The 17,200-nt window shown below is 33.5% G+C and overlaps 4 protein-coding genes and 1 long non-coding RNA gene across 5 annotated transcripts; 2 read left to right on the top strand and 3 right to left on the bottom strand.

Moving 5' to 3' along the window:
• Window positions 1-5,165: 5,165 nt before the first annotated feature.
• Window positions 5,166-7,878, bottom strand: LOC137000546 (uncharacterized). Its single transcript, XM_067357495.1, has 2 exons — window positions 5,898-7,878; window positions 5,166-5,532 (listed from the first exon to the last, which is right to left on the bottom strand). The coding sequence occupies exon 1, from the start codon at window positions 7,622-7,624 to the stop codon at window positions 5,900-5,902; it is 1,725 nt and encodes a 574-aa protein (XP_067213596.1). The 5' UTR covers window positions 7,625-7,878; the 3' UTR covers window positions 5,166-5,532; window positions 5,898-5,899.
• A 554-nt stretch (window positions 7,879-8,432) lies between these two features.
• On the top strand, window positions 8,433-11,894 carry LOC137000550 (uncharacterized). The gene is made up of 2 exons (XR_010890809.1): window positions 8,433-9,170; window positions 9,238-11,894. It is a non-coding gene; the product is annotated as an uncharacterized lncRNA (long non-coding RNA).
• On the bottom strand, window positions 10,946-13,199 carry LOC105679599 (Brix domain-containing protein peter pan). The gene is made up of 6 exons (XM_012379758.2): window positions 13,017-13,199; window positions 12,559-12,839; window positions 12,249-12,459; window positions 11,526-11,852; window positions 11,185-11,440; window positions 10,946-11,097 (listed from the first exon to the last, which is right to left on the bottom strand). The coding sequence occupies exons 1-6, from the start codon at window positions 13,032-13,034 to the stop codon at window positions 11,009-11,011; spliced, it is 1,182 nt and encodes a 393-aa protein (XP_012235181.1). The 5' UTR covers window positions 13,035-13,199; the 3' UTR covers window positions 10,946-11,008.
• A 307-nt stretch (window positions 13,200-13,506) lies between these two features.
• PIG-Q (phosphatidylinositol glycan anchor biosynthesis class Q) lies at window positions 13,507-15,989 on the top strand. The gene is made up of 5 exons (XM_012379638.2): window positions 13,507-14,399; window positions 14,860-15,140; window positions 15,221-15,413; window positions 15,499-15,613; window positions 15,695-15,989. Exons 1-5 carry the CDS (start codon window positions 13,617-13,619, stop codon window positions 15,883-15,885), a joined length of 1,563 nt encoding a protein of 520 aa, XP_012235061.1. The 5' UTR covers window positions 13,507-13,616; the 3' UTR covers window positions 15,886-15,989.
• On the bottom strand, window positions 15,929-17,055 carry LOC105679676 (uncharacterized). The gene is made up of 2 exons (XM_012379884.2): window positions 16,678-17,055; window positions 15,929-16,411 (listed from the first exon to the last, which is right to left on the bottom strand). The coding sequence occupies exons 1-2, from the start codon at window positions 16,737-16,739 to the stop codon at window positions 16,051-16,053; spliced, it is 423 nt and encodes a 140-aa protein (XP_012235307.1). The 5' UTR covers window positions 16,740-17,055; the 3' UTR covers window positions 15,929-16,050.
• Between the last annotated feature and the right edge of the window lie 145 nt (window positions 17,056-17,200).

Raw genomic sequence — 17,200 nt, 5'->3', positions numbered from 1 at the left:
TTGGAAAGATCCCATCTTTTAACTTTAGTCCCTAATGTCCTAAGGCCGGGCCAATGAGGTAAGTCTGACGTCCGACGCAGCACGAAACCGCGCGAAATAATGGTTTTCGATTTTTGTAAAATACGAAAATGAGTGATGCTGATTTAATTGAATGTGTCCAACAATTCGATGTTGTTTGGAATAAAAAAAATCCAAATTATAAAAATAAATTAGTGGTTAGGTTTTGTTACATTTGCACATGCGTAGTCCGAATTTCCAGGGAAGCATAAACGAGTCCTTAAGATTAAGTTAAGACTAAGACTAAGGCCGGTATTCATAGTCCGTTCTTATATTCAAGATTGTCTTAAGTACAGACTTATATTCGCTCTCTTTGTCAGACACAATCTATGTGTGACGAAGAGAGCGAATATAAGTCCGTATTTAAGACGATCTTGAATATAAGAACGTACTATGAATACCGCCCTAAGATTAAGATTAAGACCGAAGCATAAACCAGCCATAAACGCTTCCTCCTGTTTCTTTTTACTCAATGGGGACGGAGCACAAGCTGTACCGGGGGAGCACGTTTGCGGCGGGGGGGGCCGCCATATTCGTTTAGTAATCACCACACATAGAACTCACTATTTGCGTATGTGTGAGAAATGAAAGTCAGATCCTGCGCATAATAAACAAAATAGGAAATAGAAATAGGAATAATTATTAAATATTAGAAATAAGAAATTGGAATTATTTATTTACAAAATAAAAAAAATGGAAAAAATTAATGCATGAATTAAGAAATAAGAATTGGAACTAATTAATATATTTTATTCTCTTGTTAGATGTAAAATAATTTCTCTTTTTAATATTATATGATTATTGCTATTTCTAATATTTTGTCTACTGTATGCAGAGCCTCAGAGTAATAAAAGTTAAAGTATTTTATAAAATTTATAGTACAACAATAATAAAACCGCCTAATCTCTTTACGCTTGTCACTCGTTATGTCTAGTGGCACCACTACACAAGTGTAACCATGTCACAGACACAGAATCTCTGTGTGAGAATCGCTACATCAATATGGCGGAAAGCAGTCCCCCCCCCCCACACGCTTGAATTACCATCTCTTCTCGCCTAAACTAGGACTTTAGACTCAGTCCCTCTATTCCTTAGTCCGTGGTCCCATGAATTTACACCTAGAAGGTTACCTCAGTAAAACCGGTTGTAGGCGAGGGACGATGAAAGAAAGGGGGAGCATGATGATCTCATCAGCGAACAGTAATAGCGTTTTCGATTATACAGGATTTGAACGACCCAGGGTTGGTTAATGACGTCATTGCAACCTCTCCACCAATGAAAGACTTGCATTTATAGTAAAATAGTGATTGATCAACCCTGGGTCGTTCAAATCCTGTATAATCGAAAACGCTATAACTGTCTGAGATAGCTCTGCTCGCAGATGACATCATTATTGCCCCTTTTGCCGTTCGTCCCTCTTTGCGTATGAGGTAACTTTCTCTCTATAGATCTTGGGCTGAGCGTGGCTTCACTAACATCAAAGGTGCCGACACAGAGTGGCGTTACTGTATATACTGTGGTATAGAGTCTATACTATAGACCCAAGATCTATAGAGAGAAGGTTACCTCATGCGCAAAGAGGGACGAGCGGCAAGAAGGGCAAATGCAGAGAGAGGCAAGCGGCAAGAGGGGCAAATGCAGAGAGGGACGAGCGGCAAGAGGGGCAATGATGATCTCATCGGCGAACAGAAGCTATCTCAGACAGCTACTGTTTGTCGATGAGATCATCATGCTCTCCCCTTCCTTCATCTCCCCTCGCCTTCAAGTTGTTTCTAGCTCCCCCCTTCCTTCATCGCTCCTCGCCCTCAAGCTGTTTCTAGCTCCCCCCTTACTTCATCGTCCCTTGCCCTCAACCGGTTATAAGGCCATCACACACAAAATGACATAACTGCATATGCATAGCATAAGACCGTCTCGACTAATGAACATCTAGCATAAAGGCGCCATATTGATTTACATAGCATGCTCATTGGTCGAGACGGTCTTATGCTATGCATATGCAGTTATGTCATTTTGTGTGTGATGGCCTTTACCATTGAGTTCTATAACATACTGGAGCGAGCCTTTCAGGAGTGGGGATGTCTCCATTGGTCGAAAAAAAGATAGATTTACGTGAGGCTAGTCTTCCTTGTCCAGCGTATGTTTTCAGCATAACGTAAAAACAGACAGAAATCCTCACATTGCTATATGTGTCCTTTTCTAAATCGCGGACGCAGTTTTCTTTGTTCGGGATAGGAAGGCTCGCTCCAGTATGTTATAGAACTCAATGGGTTTTACTGAGGTAACCTTCTCTCTGGGTGTTTACGATAATTCAAGTTCGAGTTAGTTTCACTAGGACCGAAAAATGAGATATACATAACCATCTAGAACCTTTATGATTCATGACAACACGATGCTGTCTTGTATTGCTTGAGTTATAGCGTTTTCGATTATACAGGATTTGAACGATCCAGGGTTGGTTAATGACGTCATTGCAACCTCTCCACCAATGAAAGACTTGCATTTATAGTAAAATATTGGGCTTGTTCGTTTTAGCTGCACTGGGACAGCTCTGGGTCTGCTCTAAACAAGATAATACAGGACAAACTATTTATCTGTCCTGTATTATCCTGTGTAGAGCAGACCCAGAGCAGCCCCAGTGTAGCTAAAACGAACAAGCCCAGTGATTGATCAACCCTGGGTCGTTCAAATCCTGTATAATCGAAAACGCTATTAAATTCATTGAATTTGTTGAGTTTAATAAATATAATTATATACATATATATATAATTATATCTATTAAAGAGGTATACCAACATACATACCAACATTATTTGTTTCTTTCATAGACTGATTTGCAGTTGACATTTTTTTATTACAATAAAATTTGCTCTATAAACTCAACAAATTCAATTAATTTAACTCAAGCAATACAAGACAGCGTCGAGTTGTCATAAATCATAAAGGTTCTAGATGGTTATGTTTATCTCATTTTTCGGTCCTAGTGAAACTAACTCGAACTTGAATTATCGTAAACACCCTCTATAGATCTTGGAGAATACTAGAGTCCCTATATATAGAGTCTGGCCACTCGATTAGTTTTGGAAAAACATGGCGGCGGTATATGCATAGACGCATCTTGTGTTTACCATATTTATGAAATAAAACTTTTATTGACTACACCTTATTCGACTACAAATTGATAATATTAATAAAAGCAGAGTAAAGCCTATAAAAGTAAGTACAATTATTTGGTATATGGTTTCTAAAATAAAATATTTAAGAATAATGATATTATAAAGAAGTAGGATTTGTCATAAAAATTGTAATTCTAACCTCACATTGTTTTCAATAGTTTTATTTACAATGAGTTTTATTTATAATAAGTTTTATTTAAATGAGTTTTATTTATTATTGTAATACAAACATTATTGTGATACTGAATATATAAGTAATAATAATATATACTGTAATGATATGATTTTAAGTATTATTAGTTAATTTTTCTTTATTTTTTAATTAAAAATTTCTAGAAAAGAATAATATTAATTGTTATTAATTTTCTTCTTCTATTTCTTTTCAAATTATTATACTTTCTATAAGAATTCCTATTGGTTCCGCCATGTTTTTCCAAACTTTGTTTCGACCAATAAAAATAAACACAAGCGTGGCCAGACTCTATATATAGGGACTCTAGAGAATACTCACGTTTATAGTGCCTTAGCAAAGCCTTGTGTCCACGATGCTAGAACTCAATCCGAGATCTCGGTCCGAGTCCTCGAACAATAATATTTGGCTGAATATACTTGGCTGAATATAGTTAGCGTTGTAATCGAGTTACGATGTTACGATTCTTTACGATGATTTTCTGATCTATGTTATATTGCCAAGTTGGTTTATAGATATCATCAAGTAATGCACCGCTTGATTTCGAATGTTTTATTTTATTTAGATGGTCCAGATATTGTGATCTTAAATTATTAATTTTTTTTTTGCAATTTCAGTTGTTAGTGGTTGTCCTGTTAATTCTTTGTACTGATTACAGATTATCTGTAAAGCTTGATCTCGTTTCATATGATTATGATAATCAACACTTTTTGTAACATATAAACAAGAATGTTGTTGATATAACATTAATAAAATTTTAACATTTTCCTTATTATCCATTTTTTATTATAAAAAAAGTTTTTTCTGAAAATTAATTTTATATATAATTATACTTTTCTTGAAAAATAATATGTATATATAGGTTATAATATATTTTTAATGTCTAATTTAATCTGCATTAAAACTAATAATAACTACTTATGTAAATCTTATTAATTATTAATCTTATTAATTTATTTTATTTAAGAATTATATTTCTCTTATTTTTTCAATTCTATAATTACTTACTAAAATATTATTTATATTGTTCACAGTATCTCGTATCACTATAAGTATCTTATATTTTGTCTTAACAGATAGTAAAAGAAACTAGTAAAATCTAATAACTCGCAATAACTCGTACCGAAAAATGGGACGCAACGCATTTTTTCGTTTGAGCTTCTTATTCGAGTTTTGCATCCAAATTCAGTGTGTACATGATCCGAGTTCTAGTAACTTTCCCTCAGTCCGAGATCTCGGACCGAGTTCTAGTATCGTGGACACAAGGCTTTAGGGTGCCGTCACATACAGCCCGTAATCCGTAATCCGCACCAAAAGTCCGCAAAAGTTACTAGGTATTTCGTCCGTAACGTTACGTGTGTTTTTATCTCCTTGTGTTCCATGGAGCCGTAAATACAGTCGTAACGGTAGTACTATTTTTTATTTGACAAATTATAATTATTTATTTGTATTTTATTTATAAGAAAACTACGGAATATATTATAATTTTAACAAAAGTTTTAATTAAATCGTCAAATTTAGTTAAATAAATAAAATTAGAAAAAGCATTACTAGTAATAACTAGTAACTTGTAGTAACTTTTACGAAAATTTCATGGAATTACGGCTCCATGGGACACAAGAAGATAAAAACACACGTAACGTTACGGACGAAATACCTAGTAACTTTTGCGGACTTCCGGTGCGGATTACGGATTACGGGCTGTATGTGACGGCACCCTAATTCCGAGCATTGTTCTAGAATTTTCTTTTTATCACGTTGTCTGTTAAACCGATTTTTTATATTATTCCGTTTTTTATTGACAGAAACAATGCAATGGTATCACTAATCACATCTAAATTAATCCAAATTTATCCAATTCAATTTATTAAGGGGAGGTTCTAGTCAAAAGGCCCGAAAATTAACATAATTTCATGATTTTTTTTTGAGCGAACGTAAATGTTTTTTGAAAAAACTTTTTATTGCATTTATTAGTATATATTTGAAAAAATAAAAAACATTAAAAAAAAAAAAAAAAAAATCAAAATGGCGGCTCCAGCCCTCACTGAATGAAGCCGTGCGCGACAATAAGCAATGTGCGCTGCACACTCTACGGCCCTGCCAAGTGATCTGAAACAAAAAAATCAAAAATATTCTTAAAATAGATGAAATTTTGGGGGCCTTATGATTTTCCGATTTTTAAAAAACCCTTTTAAAAAGAAATGACGGCCATTACAAAAAAGAAGACCCTCTTTTCCCGTTTTTTTGTTTTGCTTTAACGTTAAAAAAACAATAATAAACAATTTTTTTTTTAAACGCTTCCTGAAGGCTCCCTAAATTGAATAAGCTTTAATTTGCGCCGTCAAACATCGAAATCGGTTAAGTCGTTGAAGCGGAATCGTGTGCGGCGCGCAAAAAAAAGTTGTTTCAAGAAAAACGCGTCTAAAGTTAGAGGAAGAAAAAATCGTAAGTAATGTTTGTTTTTTGACACTTACATCTAATCAGCTATTCCAGCACCATACAGGGTTCCTTCCTCATCCTCGAAGAGCATGTTTTGCTGCACTTGGGCGCTAATTTTTTCAATTCTGGCTTTTTTTATTAACTCCGATTGACTCGCGTTCGCTGACTTGACGCGCTCTTCGTCAGTCTTCGCAGCGAAGTTTCTGCTGTTTGTTCCGATTACGATTCCCAACGTCTGCATGGTTTTTAATATAGATGAATAGCCTTCATTAAAGATGCCGGAAGCTATGTATGCTGCTATTCTGATAGTTTGTTCGCCACAATGAAGGTGTTTGGGGACCAGTTTCCACAGACAAGCGTTGAAGCTTTCGTTGTCATTTTGCGTGTTTCCACCTGTGCATCTTTGCAGCAAATCGTCACTTGAAAGAGCTTCATATATGGGTCGAATTGCTTCTTGAACTGATGCTATAAGGGCAGGTTCATGATGGAAATCGGCGAGTTCTCCCTTAGCTTCTGCAACACGCCATTTACACCAACTGTTTTCATCTGGCGGGCAGTTTTCATGTTTCGGTTTCTCATCCGTGGAACATTTATGATCGAACGTTGCCCACACAGCTTTTCTCATTTCTTCGGCCGAATCAGGGTGTCGCCTAATGGCAAGTCCATAATATAAAGTCAAATCTTTTATCAATTTGTCAGTCAATTTTCCTGCACCTTTACCTTCGATTCCTTTATGTTGTTTCTTGGCTGCGCGCAATCTTGTGCCCATGCGCTTCTGCACATGACCTATACATTCCTTTTTATGAACGGTAAGGTCGCTATAAGGATTACAGTTGAGGAGAGCTTGGAAAGTTTTCGTGTCACCGTCGCCTATATATGTAGCATATTTCACACCGTGCGATTCTGATCGACAAAACATTTCTTTCATACAATCTACCTCCATCTTACCAGCACTTCCATTGTGATTTATGCTGCAATGTTGTTCATGAGTATCATGCCAGATATCGTACTCATTAGTTCCTTTTTTGCTGGCCCAGTTGCTGCAGCTTTGGCAGAATGACGACTTTACAATAAAATCCAACACTTTGTGCGTATATTTTCCGATCAGCGTTGCAATTCCAAATAACGACGAAAAGCCACGTCTTTTCCACGAACCGTCGCCCGACACGCTCAAATGTGTTTCTTCATTTCCCGCCTCCGCGTTCTTCTGTCTTTCTTCAGCAATCGCTTTACGTTGAATAACTTCGAATGTACTCTTTGCTGCCTCGAGCAGATTAGTGATAAATGCATAGTACGTACCATTTGCAAAGCCTGAAGACAGTTCCATTAGGGAACAAAAAGTATTTATCGACCGTAATCCGAGTCCCAGAATCCGCATAACAAACATCAAACGGCGATTTATTTCGTATGCACCATTTACTAAAGGACTTGAAGAAATGCGTTGTTGATCATTGCACTTGCACTTGATTACTAAATTAAAACCAAGTCCACGGTCACACGTACGAGAAAATGTCACATCACCGTCACATTTTTTACATTTTAAACACTGAGACAAAAAGGTGAAAACAGTCAGAAAATTTATAATAATGTTATTATGGCCAACATCAATTTCAATATCATCGTAACTCGCGTCTTTAATTTTTTTCGCTGAAGTACTAGCATACTCAGTTTCTGCTTCTATTTTATCGGGATTATAATTGAATTTCTTCTTTCGAGGCCGATATGGTCGAACAGTTCCCACTGATTTTCGTGTGTTCGGCATTTTTGAAACACTGTTACTTGCCCCACGTTCGAAACGCAACTGAAATACGTTACTATAAATAGAAGTATAGAACGCACATTCAACCGAGGGTATACGAGCACACAATAAACAGGGATGTACAGGAACTCGTTGAGACAGGCACAAACTTGCTACCTGTAATTGAAACAAGGGAGCACCGCCTAAGCGGTGAAAAATGCCCCTCCCTTGAAGCCGCTCCGAGCGCGCGTTTATACCTGTTTTTCGGCCGATGCACTCTCTCATCTAATACGCTATAACTCCTAAAATAAATTATATAGGGAAATATCCTTTTGGCTACACAATTTCAAGACCCTAAGGATGAAAATAAAGAAAAAAAAAATTTTTTTTTTTTTTCGATTTTGACTAGAACCTCCCCCTAAAAAAGTATTTATAACAAAAATACTGTTTCTCAAATCTAATACAATATTTGTCGATAAAACTTTTTCACATATTTACGTTAAGTCACAACTTTTTATCTTGTTTTCAGTTATACAAAATTTGATTTAATTTTTTAATTATATCTTTTTAAAATGCATTTCAATATTTACATTTTCAGAAGATAAAATATTCACGATTTTATATAAGATCACATTGAAGAACACATGTCTTATTTTCTTTTACAGATGTAAACCACTATTATCTTTGTATAGTTCTAAATTTATTACAAATTACAATTGGATATGTAAAAGATGCGAATCAAGAGAAATATATACAATAAATAGAAATATAGCCTCATCACTATTGCCCTATGACATAGTACGTAGTAATAAATGCTGTTGTGTGTCGAAAGACTACAACGAGATATTTTAAGTTAGCAACGCTATTGTTTAAAGAATTAGCAAATAAAACTTTCAACTCGAAGCACGTTCTTAGAAAGACGAATAAGGTATTTAAAATTAACAAAGATATTGACCAATACTATTCTTTAGACAAGTAACAATCGATTATAATTAAACGCTGAGGCGTTAACCGCATGAGGAAACGATCGGCGGATTGCCTCACAAACAAGCGAAGTAGATCAGCATTCACGGAAAGCAGACGTTGCTAACCTCGATACTGATCTGTATAAAAGAAGGTGACTCGATCGTCACCACGGGTTTTTAAGTTTGATCTAAGCACGAGCTGCACGTCGGTATCGCGAACTCCGAGTTTGTATCTTACGCAATCGTAACGACTGTGAGGAAGCCGTTAAATAAAGTGTACGCGAGTGCTAAGTGAATAAAGATATTTTATTTCTCATTGAACATCGTTCAATAATTATCTCCCTTGGATCAACCCCCTTGGCCCTACACGACGGATCCCGAATCCTGCGTTGGCCCGCGACGAGATCTTTGAGTCACGGGCACGGCGTAACAATGCATACAAATGACTAAAAATACGGTTTGGTTTTGTGAAGAGACAATAATCTTCTTGCTTATAATCGCGCAAAGAACGATACCATTAATAAGGATAAACAGATTGTGAGAACTAACAACGCTTTTATTACATGTATTACTCATTGCGATAATTATGTTATAAATAGCGACATGTGAGTATTTATTTATGAACTGTGTTTTGTGTTTATTTCTTTTTTTATTTTTGACAAATTTTTGCAGGGATGGTATTATTAACCGCTGGGAAATTGAGGATAATAAAAATGATTGTAAACGTTTAAAAATACATGATGTACATGATAAAATTGATCAAATAGACGCAACATCGCAACACATTTTAATTGGTTCTAGAAATTTAATAAAGGTAAGAAAATATTATAGAAAATTGCAATAATGTTATGTTACTGTAGTATGTAAAAAGTTTGTTTTGTAGATATTAAAATATACAGATGATAGAAAAGGTTGTACGGAAGAAAATAAAATCATTTGTGAAGGCGACGATTGTCATATTTCATCAATTTCATTTGACCCTATAGGAACAAAATTTGCGGCTAGTTCCGTTCATTGGTCTGATTTTTCTTATAAGTCGTCGTTTCTAATTTACGATATTGATAAAAAGTAAATTATGTTTCAATTTATTAATCGGTTTCCACAAATGTTCGATTAAACATTGACTATGTTTATACAGACACTATTATATAATCCAATTTAATACCATTTCTAATTATAACTTACAAGAACGTTTGATAACCCGAAATTCTAAAAAATCTGAAACTGCAGAAATATAATAATATAATACATATGAATCTAATCAATACGTACGTATATTTGGAATAATATACAACAAACTAATGTAAAGGAAATTTAGTTGTCAGCTAACAGTTAGAAAATGGAGTCTTTCCCAAACACTATGGGAGAATCCTCACACTATTCTCATGTGTTTTTGGAATCGCATTATAAAAATGGATATCAGGTAAGAAATCTTACTGTTAATACTAATTAGCCATTCAATTTATTTATATTCGCTACTGTGATTTCAGAACCAAAAGAATGGTATGTATATGGGATTGTTCCAAATATAGCCGTTTACAAAGTTGCTCATCAGATAATATGCACACTTTTATGACGGGGCATAATGAGAGTGTTCTATGGGATCAGACTGCATGTTCCAGTTCAAGTTTGTATTATTTTCAAATTTTTTATATCTTGTACTTTATTAGTAAATTATTATTAACTGTTTTAAAAATTTTTAGACATATCAATTGGATATCTCTGCTCTAAATTCAGGTATATATTCTTTAGAATTTGATAGTGCCCATATGTATGGTTGTACAAACGGTGGTCTTTTTAAATTAGATTTTACGAAAAAAAGACCAGTTTAACCACAAAAAAAAAAAATAAAAAAGTATTTTAGCAATATTTATTAAATAAAAGAAAATTGATTAAAAATTTTTTTTATTTAATAAATATTGCTAAAATACTTTTTTATTCCTTTGTGGTTAAACTGGTCTTTTTCCATAAAGTCCAATTCAAAAAGACCACCGTTTGTACAACCATACAATTGTATCAATTGATACAATTCAATTGCATGTACTAATTTTTCACGCTTGCGCAATAAAAGATAGAAACTTTGACTATGAAAATATGAACTGTTAGTTACCCCCACTTTTCCTATCTAACCCATGTATAAGGACATGTATTCAACATCTTTCGATATTTTGTCCTATCGAAGAAAACCAAAGTGGATTAAAGGTAATTACCTTTGGTTTTCTTCGATAGGAAAAAATATCGAAAGATGTTGAATACATGTCCTTATACATGGGTTAGATAGTACACGGGTTAGATAGTACACGGGTTAGATAGGAAAAGTGGGGGTAACTAACAGTTCATATTTTCATAGTCAAAGTTTCTATCTTTTATTGCGCAAGCGTGAACAATTAGTACATGCAATTGAATTGTATCAATTGAATTGTATCAAGAAAACCAAAGTGGATTAAAGGTAATTACCTTTGGTTTTCTTCGATTTAAATTTTGTTACATATTTATGTGGCCTCTTGGTGCCAACTTTTGTTTGAAACAAATCTGAAACAAAAAACCCACTGTTATGTCGCAGTCACAAAGGAAATCTAAGAATATTAACGTTCGGTACATGCATACATATATTTTTACCTTTATCAGGTTCTTCTCCTACTTCTTCACGATAATATTGTGCATCATCATCTTCTTCTATCTCAGTTTTCTCAAAAGATTTTTGAAGAGCTTTCTTCTTTTCTACATTATCTTCTTGTATCTTTTTCCTTTCTTCTTTCAATTTCTTTTTTTTGTCCCTCTTTTTCTTTATTATCAGTTTTTCTTCCTCTGTTTTATGTACAAATTCATGGAAAAGAACTTCACCATCAAGAAGCCCATTTTCCACTTTGATTAACTAAAATAGATATATCAATATTAGAATATAAAAGAAATATCCATTATTTTATTTATAATATTGACTTTTTCATCAGTTCTCTAACCTGTAATGTTATTCTGGGTCCTAATTCAAATAATCGAATCGCACTCTGGGAGTTAGCATAATTTCCTCTTGAAGATAATTCTTGTGATAATGTAACACGATTAGTCTCATCATCTTCCGCTTCACTTTCAGACATTCCCGGTTTCGTTAAGAATTCCGAAATATCTTGACATTTTGATAAATTTGGAACTTTTGCTTGTACAATTTTACTAATACCCTTTGATAAACCTACAGGTATAACTTTGATTGCATAATGTCTGAAATCGATGGTTTTTGTTGTTGCATTATAATTTAAACATACACAACGGCGAATTGTACTCAAATTAACCTGTAAAAATATTAATAAAATATTATAAATTTATTTTATAAATATGGCTCTTTGAATTAATACATTAATCATAATTTTATTACATAAGCTGGTAGAGTTAAAAGTTAGGATATTATGCTCGCAATTATTATATTTACAACATAGAAAATCACAGACATTTCGGCCTTGGACTTAGGCCATTATCGAAAAATTATTTGTTTTGTTTTCCTACACTGAAGATGGTCTAAGCCCAAGGTCAAAATGTCTGTGGTTTCCTATATGTTGTAAATATAATTGCGAGCATAAAATCCTAACTTTTGGCTCTACCAGCTTATGTAATAAAATTATACTGTAAAAATATTGTTCTTTTGCACATTAATTATATTTACTGAACTGATTATCTGATATAATACTTACAGTAGTCAAATTTATGGCAGGAAACATGTTCTGGAACATAGAAGCTATAAGTTTCAATTGCATGCCTTCCCCACTAAAATTATTTAAAACTACTAGTGGAGAACTCTTGAAAGCTTCTTCATATACCATTTGCTTCTTCAACATAGATATTACATCTCGTGCTAAAGAGAAGCTGTGTATTTTAAAAGTAAGTGTAGGTCCCCTGGGCAACCTATAGCAACATTTAAAATTTGTATTATCTCAAATAATCATCCGTTAAAAAATTGTTGATAAGTTTTATTAAAAATAAATATATATATATATATAATACCTGCAAAGCTTGAGATACATTCCCAATTCCGTTTTTGTAAATATACACATGTGACTAACATGAAGGACGCTCGAAACAGAAACAAAGTCTTTAATTGTATTTTTCTTTCGAACCTTCAAAGACGAAGCTGTAAAAGGTTCCATTACTCTGCGAAAATCTTTAGTAAGCTCTATAATATGTTCGCCTGGCAATCCGCGATGAAGTACAAAGGAATGAGGCGCTTGTATCAATTCTTCCTTTTCTCCTACATTTATTTTCTTATTTCGCTTTACACATCGACCCTATATAAAATTAATAGAAAGTTTATTCTAATCCTTGGAATACGCTACTAATAAATTATTTTTGAATATACAATATATGTAATCTACACATAAATGTTAAATACCTTCAATATTAATAATCTAAAGTTATTAATTTGTATTAATTATTACTGCATTTGTAGTAAATGAAAATATTACCTTTCTTCCGTGACCCATTCTGTTTTTTTAGATTAGGATTAAGTTAAATCTCTCACCACGTGTAGTCAACACCACAGACTTCTATAGGTCTGTTCTTTATAGCTGAACTGGCTGCACTAGTTCAGAGTTTATCTTTTTCTCTCCATATTAAAAGAAGAAAGATAAACTCTGGACTAGTGCAGCCAGTTCAGCTATAAAGAACAGACCTTATGTAATGCAGAGAGAAGCCTGAAAGAGGTAACGTTTTCCGTACAACGCTTTTTTTAAAGGCCATCACACACAAAATGACATAACTGCATATGCATAGCATAAGACCGTCTCGGCCAATGAGCATGCTATGTAAATCAATATGGCGCCTTTATGCTAGGTGTTCATTGGTCGAGACGGTCTTATGCTATGCATATGCAGTTATGTTATTTTGTGTGTGATGGCCTTAAGTCCATGGCCCTAACTTATCGATCATTGTCTAGAAACTTTTTTGCAACTGTTGCAAACTGTTGCTGATACTGATTTTATGAAGTGTAGGAAGTGTGTACTGTGGTACCTCCTAACCTCAGATAAAATGCAGAGTTAGAAACGTTTGTAATATTTACTCATAAAATGACGAATAATTTGTTAATTTTTATTCCGCAAAGGCTATGTAGTGCACAGTCTGGTTACGTACTTGGCAAAGTGGTACACGATGCACATAGCGATTTGAAAAAATTTTATATTATTAGTGTGCGCGAAGCTGACTCCTTAGATTTAACAAAATCTACGTTAGACACCGTTGGATATTATTCCAATACAAATAATTCCAACGAATTTTCGGACCGCAAATATTCAGACTGGATACACATTATAGCAAGGTCTTCCGAGAATGGACAGGAAGAGTATTATCCGACGAACATTGTTGTTAATAATAAACGAATAGATTTGTCAGTAACACGTACCACAATTGTCTTGTATGACAAATTGGCGTTACAGGAAACAGAATTGTTCGAGAGCAAAGCTGCATCGGGTGACCATTTCTATGAACTCGCAAAACTCATCCAAGGTAAAAAGGATGAGCTGAAGATCAAATCTAGATTTGCACGGATCTGGGAAACTCTGTTGATTTATCATATGATCTGCCAATTGTATCTTGTCCTATTGCTGTCCAAAGTGACTGAGAAGTTGTTGCTGGTTTTGAAGTATTCTTCCCTCGGCTTACATGTGCATAGTTGGTTGGAGAATATCAAATGGATGTTAGTCACAGTTGTACGAAATAGAGGTTTTAAGCTGAAAACAGGAAACTATGCTTTGGCAATTATAATAGATATGGCACTAGGAATCTTTGTATTAAGATTATTGCAGTATTACATTAAGGATCAACCATCACAACTACTTTTAAACAATGCAGAGGCAAGTAGTGTGAATCATTTATGCGAACAAAATAATTTATACACTTGCTTAGTATTATTTAGTAAAATTTTGAGTTAATCAGTTCACTGAAGAAAACAAGTTCTTTGTATTTACTTCTACAATAATCAAGATGAATTAAATTGTTATAAAAATTAAAAGGTTACATTCATATACTGTTGTATTAGAAATAAATGGTTATATTTGTATTTTTGTGAGTAAATAAGTTGTCTTGGTCACTTTTAACTGTACACATGAGGTTCTTTTTGATCAAGAAATTACCTAGTTAAATAGATTAGCTTTCAATTTAAACAACAGTTGGATTTTAAAACTAAAATTTGCTTTAAATGATGTGAATTGGAAACAATACATTTTTTCTGGTGCAAAAAATTGGGTATTGTAGAATCTATGATATACTTCTCTAATTCTGCCAGATTTAATAACTGAAATTTATATTCCATAGAAAGTTGTAGACACTCTGAAGGATTTGATTAATTGGTTGATGGGTGCACCAGCTGGCTTGAAGCTTAATCATGCTCTGAATAATAATATGGGCAAATTTTTCTTATATCATATACAACTCTGGTGGATGTTTCTGATATTCTCAAAGCCGCTTCTAGACTTTGCATTCGAAATATTACTCCTATTTGGAAGGCTAGGTATCACATTTCAAATATCCATAGTCGCGGATCTTCTAGCTCTCGTCAGCTTTCACATATATTGCATATATGTTTATGCAGCAAGGTATAATATAACTCTGAGACATTTTTAACATATGACAATTTAATGAAAGTATTCTTATCGCTAACAATTCAAAAGGACAGGCTCTTTAACATTCAGTTGAGAGGCATCACAGCACTCTTCAGACTCTTCCTTGGGAAGAAGAAAAATCCTCTGCGTGAAAGAGTAGATTCTTGTCAGTATCAAACGGACCAACTGTTCATTGGGACACTGTCGTTTACCATTCTTTTATTCCTAATGCCAACAACGTGGGTATATTACACAGTATTTACATTGGTAAGATGGTGTCCATTTTACTTTAACGTTCTCAGATTATTTCAATCTCATTTCAATCGCGATGTTGAATATAATCTGATTGCAGCTCAGACTAGTATTGATTGGGTTTGGCGGTTTTCTCACCAGATTGAAATTTTATTTACAAGTTATGCCGATTTATACCTTCTGGAAGTGGTTGCTGCGATCTTACAGCACCTGCAGTAAGCATCATCTTGCTTTTAAAAAAAAGATAACTTCTTGATACTGCATTCATAATAATATTGCAAATGATAATTCTCTAGGCATTATCGATATCAAATTACATCCTCATTGCACGGAAGGTCTGACGGTATTATCGATGACTATGGTTGTTGCACCTTGGAGGCTTACGTGGAAAAAGTGTATTCCAGATACGATCATTTGCCACCCGTCCATCGAATGGCGCGTGATATTACATAATATCATATGGGGTCAATTATTATATCCGCTATGAAAATCTTGTATGGAAAAAAAATGTATGTTGAAGTTCTGTTACATGTTTTTACAAAAAATGGGATATTTATTATACTACAATAAAGTTATTTTATTAAATAACAAGGAGGTAATTTTATGATACAACTAAAAATAACATTTAAAACATTAAGTTTCATTTCTTGAGTTATGATGAGTGATGTTTCGTTCTGTCGTCTTTTGAAACTGTGTTTAGTGTATCTCCCAAGTCATTGTAAAGCATCAAATCAATGTCGTTTTCCTCTCTCAAGATACAGAAGTAAATTAAAAAGACAGCTAAGCTTAACATCACAGCGTATGACTGATACCATGGTACACTATCTCCGTATGGATTACGGTATTCGTTAACTCTCATAGTAGCAGCCTTTGTTGAAGAAAATTTAATAGGCTGACTAGTTTCATCAATATCATCAGTTTCTGCTGTCGTGCGCAGATCCTTAGAATCCTTAGAGGATATCGTGAACCGTTTGCTTCTAATGTTATTGAGCACGGCTTGTGTTAAATTATATCTGAAACAATAGTATTCTTGTCTAATCGTTGTATTGGATAATTTATGAATAAATTATAGTTATATCTTTTATATATATATATATATATATATATATATATATATATATATATATATATATAATAAATTTTGTAGTTTATTAAAATATATCATTATTCATTTCTATAAAAGTAGTTTTGTGTTTGAAGTATGTAACATAACCTTATTCAAGCTGATAAAAGTAATCGAAATATATTGAAAAGTTTATAAAGTTTATTTGTAAATTACCTTTTAAGCAGTATACTTTTATTTCCTAGTAGGGAAATGCGTTTGGCAACGTTTCCCAACATCTGGAACGACAGTACCAGCAAAAAACGTAAAATCAAAACTAATTGAGTTTTCGTGTATAGCACACTTGTGTCTTTTCTATATTGTACTGCACTATGTTTGATTCGAATCAGCCTCAACTAGTAACGCAATTTATATATGTATTAATTCCGTTTAAAGAATATAAAACGTAGCGAGAAATCCTAATAATCAATGTAAACAGAGAGACATAACCAAGCAGATACGCGTATTGCACCTGCTTTAAACCATATTTGGATGCCATACTCCATATATCACTTTATTGATATACACCTTATTAATATAAATATTGAATACGTTATAAAAACAAATATGTATATGTGTGTATTAAACAATAATTAATTTAATAGTTAAAAATTATCGAAAATTTAAAAAATATTACACACTGATCATCGTAAAATACTCGCAATAAAATTATAAATTTTCAAAGTAACATTTAGTATAA

The sequence above is a fragment of the Linepithema humile genome, chromosome 6 (assembly GCF_040581485.1).
Source record: "Linepithema humile isolate Giens D197 chromosome 6, Lhum_UNIL_v1.0, whole genome shotgun sequence".
In the NCBI taxonomy this organism is placed as follows: domain Eukaryota; kingdom Metazoa; phylum Arthropoda; class Insecta; order Hymenoptera; family Formicidae; genus Linepithema; species Linepithema humile.
Note: the sequence above shows the minus strand (reverse complement) of the source record. Positions and strands in the feature narration are given on the sequence as shown.